The sequence below is a fragment of the Hippocampus bargibanti genome, linkage group LG12 (assembly GCF_051943395.1).
Source record: "Hippocampus bargibanti isolate YZ-2025 linkage group LG12, ASM5194339v1, whole genome shotgun sequence".
NCBI lineage: Eukaryota > Metazoa > Chordata > Actinopteri > Syngnathiformes > Syngnathidae > Hippocampus > Hippocampus bargibanti.
This window is the reverse complement of record NC_142745.1, coordinates 13,832,429-13,847,500: the sequence shown is the minus strand read 5'-3', so window position 1 is coordinate 13,847,500 and position 15,072 is coordinate 13,832,429. Positions and strand designations below refer to the sequence as shown.

The following is a 15,072-nucleotide window of genomic DNA, read 5'->3' as shown; positions in this document are numbered from 1 at the left end:
AATGCAAGTCTGGCCATGAATACATTTCCAGCATTTGGAAGGCAGAAAACGTGTTCATTTTCATCGTAATACACTCAGCTAATTCTTCTTCTTTTCCTTTCGGCTTTTCCCTTCAATTGCGCACTGAAAATTGAAAGAGTCACCGTATTTTCTGGTGTATAAGATGCACCCAAAAGCCTTGATTATCTTCAAAAGATGACCCTGTGCCTTATACGCAGATGCGCCTTATATGTGAAGTAATATTGAGCCCCAAGAGCAAGTACTGTCAGCAGCCACCGACTCCATCAACGTAGAAGTAGTCCGTAACCCTAGTAGACTGGCGCGCCTTATAATGTATTGTGTCTTTTATTTGGAAAACTTTTATATATTTATTATATTTGGAAAACTTTTCATTCATTGCAAATTTCTCCATTGTGGTACTATAAAAGGCTTTCTGATTCTGATTTTGAAGGTGCGCCTTCTAGTCCGATGGAAAAGGTTTGAAAAGACACCATTCATTGGGGGTGCGCCTTATACTTCGGTGCGCCTTAAACACCGGAAAATACGATACATTTTTTGGGAGGGTTATGCTGTCTTAACCCTAAAACGAACAAATCATATTTGTCATGTAAAAAGCAGTACAGTGATACCTTGGCTTACAAACTTAATTGGATCCCAGACAGTGTGTAAGGCGAAAAGTGTCTATCCCAAAAAAAAATTTCCCATAAGAAACCATTAAAATGAGAATAATTAGTTCCCAGCAAACCCCATAAAACAATGTTTTACTTTCTAATTATCTAAGCCTTAAAACTACACAAAATGTACATTATTTATGTATAATAAACGTGCTATGGTATAATAATTAAAGAAATAAACTGTACTATATAATAAAGTGGTTTTATTGACCTTTGTGATGGTCATTGATGGCTTGATGGAATGGAGTGGCCGGTTTCATCAGCATTAAACACTTGATGAGGAACGTAACCTTCTTTCACCATCTTGAGGAATGATCCCTTGCAGGCGCTTTCTCTGTGATAATTTAATCTAGTTCCTCATCAATTGTGTTCTGTTTCGCTGGGTTGATAGCTTTTTGCATCAAGTGTACTTGTGAGGGTTGTTTGTGGAGCCTGACTGATGGGATATTTTAACCTTGGACCATCAAAGTTGAAACTTTCTCACTGTCGTCTGCCTGTCTCTTTAATGTTTAAACCACCCCCCCCCCGCTCACTGCTGCGTTCTTGACCAATCACGTGGCTTAAACTGAAGACTGGGGGCGGGGAATAGAGGACAAAAACAGTCGGCTGCCATTTTTTTGTTAGCACAACGGGCTCGTTCGCGAACGATACATCACTCATTGAGGCAGCTCCATGTACGAAAAAAAATCGTATGCCAAGGTAAAATGTTCATAAATGTAACGTTTGTAAACCGAAAAGTTCGTAAGCCAAGGGGTTCGTAAACCGAGTTATCACTGTAAGTCCGTTTTGTTTATGTTCATGTGATGTCTGCATTTGTGACCTTGTAGTTCATATGACACTCGAGAAAACACCAAGTCCAACTTCTTACTCTTCCAAAACTTCTAGAAGGCCGACTCCACTCAAAGGTAACAGTCCGTTCCAGTGTGTGAAAAACATTCGATTTCATAAACACTTGAACAGAAAAGGAATTTTTCACTTCTTTTTTTTTTTACCTCCAGCTGGAAGAATGCCTATCTGCTGCAAAGCATCTGGGAGGCCAGGAAGGATGTGCCCACACACTGGAGCAATCCCTCTGAAGGGGAAAATGGAAACAAATTGAAAAATAATATTGCACTTCCACTTGCAGGCCATTTTGTTGAGTCAATATGTCGCCAGTCCAATAACAGTGCACTGACCAAGCACTTTTTTTTTAATTACGTATATTGTATATTTATCACAACATTGTCATTATTCACTGCTACCGAAGTATTTTTAATGTATTTTTTTAGATTGATAACTGAAATAAATGTACCATATGTTCTTATGAATCAAATGTGCAGTTTGACAAAGAAAAGGCTTTTTAAGCGTGAGAAAACGGGTGTGGATGAGGCCCCTTTGACAATGCGGTTCAGTTAGCCGGCGGCGAACACGTTGGCGGCAGCTGATAAAAGACACAATCAGCTGCATTCTTTGCCTTTTGCGTGGTCCTCCTGCCCTTCATTGTGAGGTCTCCCCTTTGCTGGGCTGCCGTGGATAATGCAGCACTTCATGGCAAAGAATGCAGAAAGTGGTTCACTTATTATTTATGACTGAGGCAGATGTACCAAGCCCCCCAAACCCCCCGGAACCACATATGCTAATTTAATAACTAGATAAAAACGTATTTATTGGCAAAATAATTGTAAGTGTAAAAATGTGTTCAGGCCACGTAGTGATTAGCTATTAGTCTGCTTGACAATTAAAGTCTTAGTACTAAGTACCTACAGAGTAGCGTCCTGTTATCTTCCAAGTTCTGTGCTTTCGTCCAATAAGTTGATTGTAGGTTTTTATATGTTTGAATAGATAGCGGATTGAGGGGTTTACTGTAAAGTTTCCTTGAAAGTTTTGAAAGGTGCTTATAAATGAAATGTATTATTATTAGGTTGTGACAGATTGCGTCCATAGTACAGACACTCTAACTTATGAACATTGGAGTTACGACATTACGATACATACGAACGTTTTTGCAGGGACAGTATGTATGTCGAAAAATGTGCGTACAAAAATGCTGTAAGTGAGACTTTGTATTGCGCGCCTTTTTCCGGCTGATATCGCTTGCAATTGGCTGCGTACTGTGCTTCACGCAAACGCACGCACACACGGCAGATGTTTCAATGGCTGGATGTTTACGCGACGGACATCAAGGCTGACCAATCAACGCCAGGTTATGGTGACGTTTTGGCAAACGATTCAGGCCCCGATCTGCCGAGCTTGGTTACGATTGGCTGTGTCGAGTATGTGGGCGGGGAGAAAATTCCCTCGTGCCAGTTAACGCACGAGGGACACGCGAATGGCGATTCATAACAAAAGGTAATGGCACGTCATTCGGTCATGACGTGCCAGCAGCTTCAGTAATGGCTTACTGAAGACCCAAGGATATATGTCGTCGTACTACAGTAGGTGTGAATTTATTTTACGAGTGTTATCTTTGTTTTATACTTCCCCATTCAGTGTTTGACTTACAAAATATAGCACTGAAGCAACTTAAGATCAAATTCACCTTACGAACGACCGCTCGGAACGTATCTCGTTTGTAAGTAGGGGAGCGTCTGTATATCTTCGTTCGTGATGTGCCTTGTCTGTGTCTCGATTCGATTTAGTCACTGTGTGTTCTCGTCAGCGCCGTTTCTTGTGTCAACAAATCCTCTCCCAACACCCACTTGTACGTTGTTCAGGTGTAATTCATTGTTTACTCTGTTTGTATTAACTGCCATGCTCTGTTCAGTTGTTCAGTATATTGTAGCAGCTGTTAGTCATGCTAACACAGTCATGCTGATACAGTTATGCTAATAGAGTCATGCCAATACAATCATGCTAATACAGTCATGCTAATACAGTCATGGTTCCAATTGTGGCAAATGGTTTCTCTCTTAGTTTAGGCCTTTGCGTTTCCCTGGACGTTTGATATTTCTTTTGATCTTTTTTTTGTATTTTTTAAATAAATATTTATAAATACATTTGCCTCCACACAAATACTGACTAGCTAATTATACAAAAAATGCATAAAATACATCACACACTGTGATGTTCTTGGAAAACTCTCAAGGGCACTTTTCAGCAACAATAACTATATTAATATTGTTATATGTTATTATTGTTGTTGTAAAGTGTCCTTGAGAGTTTTGAAATGTATTATTAATGATACGTTTCTATCTGTATGTATTAGTTTTTTTATTTTTAATAAAACAAGCATATGTTTTTTTTCCTGAAATCTTACACAGAAAGAAAATAGCATCACTGACAAAATATGCATTAATCTGTGTGTTGCGCCAGAAGGATTTGGGAATGTTTTGGCTTGGAAGCGAGCAGCCATCAATAAACCCCACCCAAAGAAGGACGGGGGCGGGTGGGGGGCATTTGTTGGAAAACATCGGGAGGCAGCCGTTCATTTATTTCCAATGAGTTGCAAAAGCTGCAATTTAAAAGATGCCACTAATAAGTAGTTTGCCCCATTGCTAAGTAGCAGCTGCGAGGACAACCTCCATGTGATCTTGTGTGGTTGTTGTTCCGCTAAAAACCACACTGTGCCAAGTCCCATTAAGAAATAATTGAAACCCTACACTTGAAACCTGTGGATGAAAGCGGTGGAGGGCAAGGATGTTGGCAAAACCCACAGCAGACTCTGTAGGGATGAGAGCTCTAAACAGGAAGTGATTGTGATTGACAACTGGAATAAGAACTTATTGCCTCATTTGTCAGTATCAACCGGAGTCGCCTTCTCATTGCGTCACAGGCTTTTCGACGGCGAGCCTACACCCTATCCTGACACATGTTTGGACACATTCCACCCGCCAGACTTTGGTCTTAAATGTGGATACTCACCGCAGACACAATCTGGCAGGAGCTAAACACCACCAGATTTTTTTTAAAAGTCTCTCTTCAGTGAAACTATTGGATGTCTCTTAAAGGACAACTGACGCCTCCGAACAAGTTGTGTCCATAATTTGTAAAATCACTTCAAATGACTTCTACTGAGCATATTTTACAAAGATATATATATATATATATATATATATATATATATATATATAGCTATTCAGGAAGTCTTGTTTTTGAGTTGGTGACGATAGCTACCGTGACATCACGGTAGCTATCATCACTGACCGAGAAAGCGACACACAATGCATTTTGCGGTACTTTGTATGGTCTGAAAACTTCGTGTTGATCCGTGTTGATGGCGAAATTAGAAAGAAAACACATAAATAACGCGATGATGAATCGTTGTGTGTTGCACCAAGACTACTATTTGACACTCGCTGACACAAATTCCCAGCAGACAAATCAGCCTATTTCCAATGGAGCTTGGGTGCCATCTTGTGCATTTTCTGGGACACTACATTGGTGTCATTGACGACTCGAATTGATATGGGAGGACTCCTTTAATCGATTGCACACATTTATGATTTCCTCTTCAGAACTATTTGAATCATATTCAGAACTGGATGAGTAACAAGAAAGCATCTTCTCCGAATCTGAACTCCGTGAACCCATTGTTTTGTTTCTTGAGCAAGGCAAGATGACCTGGTGTGACGTCACAAACTGGGGGCGGGACCTTTTGAAAATCCCCAGTTTCGAGCTGATTTGTGGCAGTTTTTGGACACTTTAAGTCATTTTTATTGGTGTTTTTCATTTGCCTAAAAATATCAGCCTGCATGTTTTGGGTATTTTAGATGCTATAAAACGTTTTTTCTGATGTCAGTTAGCAAACAAAAAAAATGTGTCGGTCATCCTTTAAATTCGCCACAACACAGAAAAGATTGAATGATTCATAAAGGCCAGGTGAAAATCAAAGCCCGGCGGACAGATGCATAATTTTAAGTGACCCTCAAAGGCAAATTAGATATATCAATCGACTTAATTAAACTGACAAAACAAAAACTGACCATGCGCCTCATCATGCCTTATGTATTGTAAACGTTTTAAAACATGTCATTCATTGAAGGTGCCCTTTATAATGCGGTGCACCTTATGTATGGAAAATGTTTTTTAATATGTCATACATTTATTTAGCTTGTACTAGATGTGCACATTCCACCATGACGTCCCTGATCCACTGCTGAAAAGGACGCTTTGATCCTCTCTTTCATCTAGAACAGCTTCATGTCACAAAGAGGGTACAGCAAGTGCTGAAGAATGAATGACTGTGTCTTTGTGTTGTCATATGTTATTGAGGTTTTTTTTTTACTTCAAGATGTCACCGCGACAGTGGCTGCCTTTCCAGCAGCTCCTGTATTTTGTTTTTCTACTTCTTTCTTTCCTTTCCTCTTCCTTTCATAACTTTGCCGTTATGAAGTGTACATTTCTCCACTGCGAGACGAATAAAGGTACATCCAATCCATTCGTTGAAGGTGTGCCTTATATTCCAGAAAATACGGTAATTTATTCCTAGCCCGTGTGTACATGAAATTCACTAGAAACTTATTTATAAGTTGTATTTTTTTCCCTGAAAGCCAAGAAAGGAAAGTCTGACTGTAACATGTTGGGTTGTCATGCTTGATGGAGGAACTCCCTGTGACTCACACTGGCTTTGAGGTGAGGCTTTTGCGAGTTGGTTTCGTGTTGATGTGGCGACGGCGTAGGGCCTCAAGTTTCTGCGCTGGTTTTTTTCTTCTTCATATAAACAAAGAATAAGCTAGGGGCGTAGATTTTTCTCTGAGTCTACCGTATGTACTCTGCAGTATGCACTAGTAGCTGGTCTGTAAGGTTTGACATGGGCATCAGTGTGATTCGAAGGATGTTAGCAAGCCGAGAAAATCGGTTATGAACCTGCGACGGATGCCTGAATCTGGACAATGTTTGGGCGAGTGGAAAAAGGGATTTTGCCTGGGAGTAGTTAGCATGTGGAAAGTGATTCACGAGAGTATGAAAACAGCCGAAATTTATAGAATCACCGCATCATCTGTCACTGTTCCCTATTTTGGGGAGTTTGTTTTAAAAATACAACTCTCCAGAGGTACATTCATAATGAATCAACATCGTGTCAGTGGTTGATTGTTAATAGAAAAATACATAAGAAAACAAATCAGACTAACTGTTGAGTTACTTGTAGTGATTCATACTTTAGTATGTTGTTGTAGTATTTAGTGTTTAACTTAAACATAACGTGGAACAATAATAATACATTTCATTTATAACCGTCTTTCAAAACTCTGAAGGTCACTTTACAATCACATGATAAGTTTGGGTGAGCAGCGGCAGCCACACGCGCCAGCGTTCACTCATTCCGGAAGAAACTCAAATAGACAGCAAACTAGCTACATAGCTAATAGATAGCTAGCTAAAGCTAATGCTAGCTAATGGGTAGCTAGAGCTAATAGATCGCTAATAGCTAGCTAGCGACAGATAGTAGTGATTATGCTATACAATTATTAATAAAAACAAGCTTTCTAGCATAGCCATACATGTTAAGTTTCAGAAATCATAAATGGGGAGATTTTCAGACTGCCGTACATAGGGCGTACATACATACTCACATTATTTTATCGCGCACCACGACTGCGTGGTGCGCGATAAAATAATGTGAGCGTTACAAAAGTGTCAATTAGTAGTAAATCAGACATAAAAATGCTTTCATTGTTTATTTATACATCCAATTCGGAGAAAAATGTCTTGTTTTTTTACATTTTCTTCGTTTTAAAAATCAGACTAATGTTGCGTGACACAGTGACGTGCGCGGTGAGGTTCATGGCTGGTGAGGCACTGACGTCATCAATGACGTCACCGCCCGTCTCTACTTAGTATTTGAACGGTAAATGTGAAAATTCAGCGATTTTGAAAAAAATCCTAAAACGGTGAAGTTAAATGGACAGTAGCAGTGCAACACTGGAAGCAGTGCAAAAGCGTAAAAGTAAAGAAAGGAAGCTGAAAGACAATATGGAATTATTTATTAAGACTTCATGGACAAAATATAATTTGCATTCGTCTGTGATTCAGATATATTTAGGCCAGCACAGAACAAAATGACTCCACGCATGAACATTGCGTTCATGATGTCACATTGTTGCCACCTGCTGGCGTATTTGGGCAGCGCAGCAACAAAGCTGCATGGAGCTTCCCTCTCCATTGTAACCGATTTCAAATGGTGCTAGACATGATGGCAACTCTGAACACCAGATGAAAACGGTCATCCTTGGTGAGGCTGCAACATTTTTGGGGAATGAGGCGCCAATGTCGTTGGTGTCTCTTGAAGTTGTTCCTATTCAAGAACACCGATTTCAAATGGTGCTAGATTGGATTTTATACTCTAAAACACCATCTGAAACCGGTTCCCTGGGGAGGAAGCCTCTTCTGGGTGAGTCCGAAGGTCATCATCATCTGCAAGGAAAGCATAATTAGGCTTTTTCTAGTTTTGGAAACATTGTTTATCTTTTTACTTTTGCGACAAGCATTCGATTGGGCAGAATGATGAGATTCAGTGAAAATGAATGCAGCCAAATATTTGATTGTTTTGTCGCACATGTATCACAAATGACAAATTGTAGTTTATATAATTCATCATGATCATCATCGTAATCTATGAAATGGATTCACTTGTCTATTATTCGGGATAAATTGCCACTTTGCATAACAGAAAGCAAAAGGATAACTTCATGAAATCTTGTAATAGTTTACTCAATGCTGCACCTGAACAAACTACCGTATTTTCCGGGCGCACTGGAGTATCAGATGCACCACCACGAAATGGTGTATTTTCAAACTTATTCCATATATAAAAGGTGCACCTTCAGTGAATGAAAATAGTTTTTTTTTAATGAATAAAAGTTTATATATATATATATATATATATATATATATATATATATATATATATATATATATATATATATATATATATATATATATATATATATATATATATATATATATATAGAGAGAGAGAGAGATGGTTGGTTGGTTAATTAGAGAGATGGTTAGTTCGTTAATTAGTTGGTTAGTTAGTAACATAACATCATGTCTTTTTAAATTCATTTAATTAATTACATTCATTTTACCCATTGAGATTTTTTTACACTCAAGTTTACATTAGAATATAAACTGCAGAAATTAAATGTCAATCGTGTTCTGTATTTAGTGCCTAAATCACCTTAAGAAACAACAATATTAACTCATTCACTGCCAGATGTGCAAAAAATGTGTCCACTCTAGTGCCAGGGTTTTCGTCATTGTCACTCGAATTGCAGGATCCACAGAATATTGAGTTTTAGGATTACATAAGCATTCAATGCAGCATAAGAAACAAAATAAATGAGGGCAGCTGTCCAAAATTCAATGTGATATATCAGTGTTTTTTTAAGGCAACAGTGCCTCTTCCTCATCTTCTCTTCTTATGCCGTCCTGAATTTGAGATGCAAAATCCATCCAAATAAATCAAAATGGTGCTGTTGTATTATCAACAAAGTGAGTCAAACTCGAATCGGTGTGGATGGTTTGCATCCCAAAGATTTAGTCGGTAGTTAATCCTTTTACAGATTAGAGCTCCTAATCTATCAGGCGTGGGCAAACTCATCGGGCTAATGTGTTTCTGCATTACATGCTTCCACAAGGGAGCATGTTAGCACTTTGTTCCAGCTTCAGCTGTTGTTAAAGCGCTATATAAACCAATATGAATGTATTACGTTGTATTTTGGACAGCTGACCAAATTTCAAACTCATATAACTCCAGACCCATCTAATTTAGCAATTAATTCTTTTTTTCCCTGATGAAAGAAGAGAGTAAGGTTTCTTACGCTGCATTGGATGTTTATGTAGTCTTAAAACTCAATATTCTGTGGGTCCTGGAATTTAAGTGACAATGACAAAACCCCTGGTATTGGCATTTTTGCACATATCTGGCAGCGAGTGAGTTAAAAGTGAAGATATGCAGATAGAAAATGGTATTCTATCGCACCTCCTAGATCAGGGGTGTCCAAAGTCGGTCCTCGAGGGCCGCCGTGCTGCCTGTCTTCCAGCTCTCCCAGGAGCAACGCACCTGATTCAAATGATCAGGACCATTTGGATGCTGCTTCAGAGCTGGCTGATGAGCTGATCATTTGAATCAGGTGTGTTGCTCCTGGGAGAGCTGCAAAACAGGCAGGACAGCGGCCCTCGAGGACCGACTTTGGACACCCCTGTCCTAGATAATGAAAAGTCTATTTCTGGATAACGATTAGAATTAACCTATATTGGGATTCCATTTCCACCCCTAAAAGGACAATCAACCATAACACATGCCATCATAATCAGCGGTGGAATACAACGTTTTGGCTCAAAAATTGCACTGATAAAGCTAGTAACATCATCGGGAGGGAAATTAATTGTTTCAGAAACTAAGAGAGATAAATGGGGAGCAATATTATTTATATTCCATCAGTAAAATCCATTATGAATCTTATTGATTGAAATTTAGTGCTTTGCCGTTAACAGTTCAAGAAATTATAGGGAACTCTTAAAATGATGAGATCTTATTCTATGGAATTCTCAAGAAATGTTTCAATCTTAAAATATACTATTTTATTCGCCATTTTAACTATTTTTTATGTTTGTTTTCTTGTTTTCATATTTGTAGTGTTCATATTCAAACTTTGTTGCAGCCTCTATATCTGTGTTTCTTTTTATGAATCGCTGTTTTTTAATCATTGTTTGTGTAAATAAAAAGTAAATTATTATTCTTAAATAATATCCATTTTTGTAATCAAGTTCTGTTGTTGAAGTCTTGATGTCATCGTCGCTTTGTTTAGTATGCCCTCTACTGCCCATGTGTTGATACTGCAGTTCAAAGGCCAACGATTAAAAGCAAGATGGCGGCCCTCAAATCGGGTTTACAGACTCTGTTGAGACAAGGGAAAGTATGGTAAAAGGGGTCTACATCGCATTATTTTGACATTGAAATCGTTATTTCACGTAGTGGATTAATTTCCAAGACAAAATGAACCAAGTGGATTAAGTATGAAGAACTAATCAATACACCTGCCACCTGGAACCTTCTCCAAAACAAACAAATGAGAAACTAATGAAGCCCTACTAGGTGAGTCCCTTTTTTCAATTCTGAACTAAACTTTGTAATCTTGGAAATAATGGCGCAAGCCAATTGCGTATCCGAGAATTAATTAGCTTTGAGAGACGTGTGTGTGTGTGTGTGTGTGTGTGTGTGTGTGTGTGTGTGTGTGTGTGTGTGTGTGTGTGTGTGTGTGTGTGTGTGTGTGTGTGTGTGTGTGTGTGTGTGTGTGTGTGTGTGTGTGTGTGTGTGTGTGTGTGTGTGTAGGTGGGATGGGTGTGTGTGTGTGTGTTCCAACCAAACTTCATAGTGTTGTTCACCTATACCGCATATTAAGAATGAAATATGACTTTTAGTCATCCCCTTTTGATTGCTAACCCTGCCCTTGTTTTGGGCAAAGGCTAGAGTTAACCATAGTTCCCCACCTCGGGGACCATCCTCAAAAAAGTTAGTGTAGTCAGCAACCAAGCAATTGTAAATGGGAAAATTGCAGCCCTAGATAGGAAATCGGGGTTTTACAACAGGTGAACTATATTCAAGAGAGCCTAACTTGTAAGAAGTAAATACTGTCCTGTATCTTTTTCTTATTTATCAAAAATACACTAGACAAGTGGCAAATTGTCACAAAGGGCAAGAACATGAGTGCTCAAGAAGCCATTTGTGGCTCTTAATTGTTTTTGTTTGTTTGCTTTAAAAAATAGTAGCACATTGGGCTAGCAGTACAGCATTTTATTTACGCAGTTCACAGATTCCTGGGTTTAAATCACTCCACAGCAGCCATCGAATCAATCCTGTGTTCGTTCATCACGGTTTGGTTCGGGGCCGCCACAAAAATGGACAAAATTTGACCTCACTGAACAGTTAGGACGGCGGGAAAAAAAATAATTGGCACCGCCCTACCCACTCTTGAGGACTTCCACACTGCAAGAATCAAGACAAGGGCGCGGAAAATCCTACTGAACCCTCCACACCCTGCTCACCATCTTTTCCAATGACTCCACTCAGGCAGGCGCTACCGATCCATCCAAATCCAGCAGACATATAAACAGCTTTTTTAATTCCCCCGTCACCATTGACTCTCTCAACAGTAACCCAAACTATAACTGTATAGTGCCTCTTTGCTATTTTGTGCAACCCTGTGCAACAGCATCCCGTTTTAATCATTGTAGCTGCATCTGTGTTCATTTGAACCACTCTCTGCTGATACTTTGCACATTGTCTCGCAGTTGTTCCACTTACATTAAGGAATTTAATTAGATTAGCCTTTATTAAGAATAATAATAATACATTTTATAAGCACCTTTCAAAACTCTCAAGGTCATTTTACAGTCACAGGATCAGTTTTTCTGTGGGTGAGCAGTGGCATACACGCGAGCACGCCAGCGTTCACTCAACCCGGAATAACTCAAATAGATAGAAAGCGAGTCAGCTAGCTGATATATAGCTAGATAGCCATATACCTAATAGCTAGTCAGCTAGATAGCTATCCAGCGGGCCAGACAGATAGCTAGCTAGCTAGATAACCATCCAGACAGACAGAAAACAGATGGCTAATAGATAATAGCAAATAGATAGCTAGCAAGGCGTTCAGCGTTCACTCAACCAGGAATAACTCAAATAGACAGAAAGCGAACCAGCTGGCTAGTAGCTAGCTAGCTACATAGCTAGATTGCCATATAGCTAATAGCTAGTCAGCTAGATAGCTATCCAGCAGGCCAGACAGCTAATAGTTAGCTCGCTAGATAGCCATCCAGACAGACAACAGATAGCTAATAGAAAATAAATAGCAAATGGATAGCAAATAGCTAGCTAGCTAAGCGCTCAGCCTTTCAAATTGCTGCTGTGGAATGCAAATTTCCCCATTGTGGGATGAATAAAGGTTTTCTGATTCTGATTCACTCAACCCGTGTCCTCCATACTTATTTGTCATGTATTTTTTATTATGATACTAGTGCAGCATGTTCTACTGGAGACAAATTCCTTGTGTTCGACATACTTGGACAATCAAGATGATTCTGATTCTGTCAATGTTTTTCTTCATATCATGACTTCAATGTAACATTCCATTATGTTTTTGTAGTGGCGTCTGCCCAAAGCATATGATTCACCCACTGACTCATACGTTCTGAATAGGAGCATCTGCAATCGTTCTGTCCCCATCTGTTTATTCATCCTATGCCGCTATCAAATGCCAACATCGAGGGGGGGGGGGCTTCTCAGCAGCGCCCCCGTGAGCTCGAGAGCCGCAACAAATTTCATTCTATCAAGTGCGCACGAAAAAGGAGCAAGCTTATTGTTGACCTCCTGACAGCTTGTGACGCAGCAAAATGTTGTTGTCACCTGAGACGCGACGCCAAGTGCGTCATCACTCACGCCCACTTAGTTTAGCCATCAAATGATCAAACGCATTTCAAGTGAATTTAACGTGTGTGCTTTAATGGTTAAAAGTGAAAAAACGAGGGTATCGATTCGTTCGGTGTTTTTGTCATTGTTCAGCACGTAACACGGACGGGGCTCTACTACGCACTGTCCATCTCTTGCGCAGCATCCTATTTTGGGGCTTTGCCTTCACGCGTTTTGTTTACATCGCTCTCTCATCCTTAGCGAACCCCCCCCCCCCCCCCCCCCCCCCCCCGAGTCAAGTTTTAACGCCGAGTTGCGTACACAAGTTGACGCGATGTCGCTACGTTCCGGCCGCCTTGGCGGAAATTCCCACCGGATCTCAACCCGGGCTCTTCTGACGCAGTTTCGTTTACCTGTTGTCAAATCGAAAGAAAACCCTTATTTAAAAAAACCCACGGGGTTGTATATCGTCGCAAGGGTTTTACGACGACAACTGATTTTATTAGATTATTATTTCATTTTGAATCTTATTTTGGGCACTTAACAGCAGCGCATCAAGGCTTTTATTGGGAGCACTTCGCGCAAACATAAGGAACCACTTTTAGTGGTATTCTCGGAGCGATACTACGCAGCGCGATGACGCTCTTTCCCGTTCTAATAACAGAAATAACTTACGTGTTGAAAGCGGAGATTGTCTTTCTCGGGAGCGGCTGCTTTGTCGTCGGCCCTCCCGCCGTTCGGCGAGGATTCGGCCCGCCGCAGTTGTCCCCTTCGCCGCCACCAAAGGCCCGGAGCGCACGTTTATCTGCGGCGTATCCCACAGTAACGATTTTCCATGGCGCTAACACCCTCCAACCCGCCCACAGACACTCCCCCGGTCAACGATTGGTGGAGAGCTCCGAGAAACACGTCGTCATTGCCGGAATCACATGTGGCTGACGCATGTTTACAAACAACATTGCAGTCACGTGGTCAAGGGTGCCAGATTTACCGTAAAGCTTCCACTTGTGTCGTGCTCGCAGTTTCCGAGTGCTTTTACATAACCAGGTTACGTCATTTGAAGGCCGCATTTCGGCCGTAAATCGTTCGACTCTTTGAATAAATCGTGGCGATTTTGATGTGCACTTTAAAATGACGTGTGAGCGAGCTGTGCCGTAAGTGACGATGAGTTTATCGAAAACGCGACCTTTGGAGGGCGCAGTTGTGAATTTGGACACAGCCAATTTTACAAATGTATGGAATTTTGCATGTGTGGCGACCCCTTGAAGGGAAAAGCCGAAAGGAAAAAATGGAATTTTGCATGAATTGAGTTACGATTGGCCTTCTTGGCTAAAGCCGGGTGACAGCCACTTTACGTAGCTATTGTTACTGATACTTTTTTCTGCTGAAAACACGAATCCGTGCGTATTTAAAAACTTAGTTCCCCGTATGTTGTCATGTGAAGCTCTCAAATTATGAACACAACTAAGATCGATTCAGAGTATATTGTCTCAGATTTCGATTTCACATTAATTTCCCCATGTTGGCTGTGATTTTATTTAAAAATATTTATAGTTCCAACAACATTATGCAAAAGAATCATGGAATATCATTTGGAGACATACAACGAATGATAACATTTATTGTATTCCCACCGATGTAATGTGCATGTAGTGCTTCTACCAAACTTATCGGTACTACCGTACTCAAGCACAATTATTATTATTATTATTATTATTATTATTAGTTTACCTTCAAGACAAAATAACGCAGACATGGCTCAGAAAAATTGATGTTTTCAAGCTAGCCGTGCTAAACGAGTGGCAAAGTGGCCGCCAGCTGCTTCATTTCCCGAATCCGCGACACAACGACAATCATACAATCGTAACAACTACATATTCCAACTTTACCGAGACGTTCTTATCAAATGTTCCTAATATGGACGCCCATTCTAGAAGACGAATGAAAATACTTGAAATGGTTTTCGCATATAGAAACAACGAATCAAGCAGGGTCGCAAATGATTCCAAACCTAAACCAACATCAAATCCAATTGATTTATCTCCAACGTTAGCAAATGAAGCA

The 15,072-nt window shown here is 40.1% G+C and overlaps 1 protein-coding gene and 1 long non-coding RNA gene across 4 annotated transcripts in view; one reads left to right on the top strand and one right to left on the bottom strand.

The window, feature by feature from the left end:
- Window positions 1–1,811, top strand: part of LOC148890598 (complement decay-accelerating factor, GPI-anchored) — a 12,721-nt gene extending 10,910 nt beyond the window's left edge. For all 3 annotated transcript variants that reach the window (XM_089011064.1, XM_089011063.1, XM_089011062.1), the window contains 2 exons: window positions 1,502–1,579; window positions 1,673–1,811. In XM_089011064.1, the coding sequence (XP_088867190.1) occupies window positions 1,502–1,559 (58 nt within the window). In that variant the 3' untranslated portion in view covers window positions 1,560–1,579; window positions 1,673–1,811. The remainder of the gene's footprint in view (window positions 1–1,501; window positions 1,580–1,672) is intronic.
- Window positions 1,812–7,559: 5,748 nt separating this feature from the next.
- Window positions 7,560–13,862, bottom strand: LOC148890597 (uncharacterized). The gene is made up of 2 exons (XR_016116729.1): window positions 13,684–13,862; window positions 7,560–8,006 (listed from the first exon to the last, which is right to left on the bottom strand). It is a non-coding gene; the product is annotated as an uncharacterized LOC148890597 (long non-coding RNA).
- Between the last annotated feature and the right edge of the window lie 1,210 nt (window positions 13,863–15,072).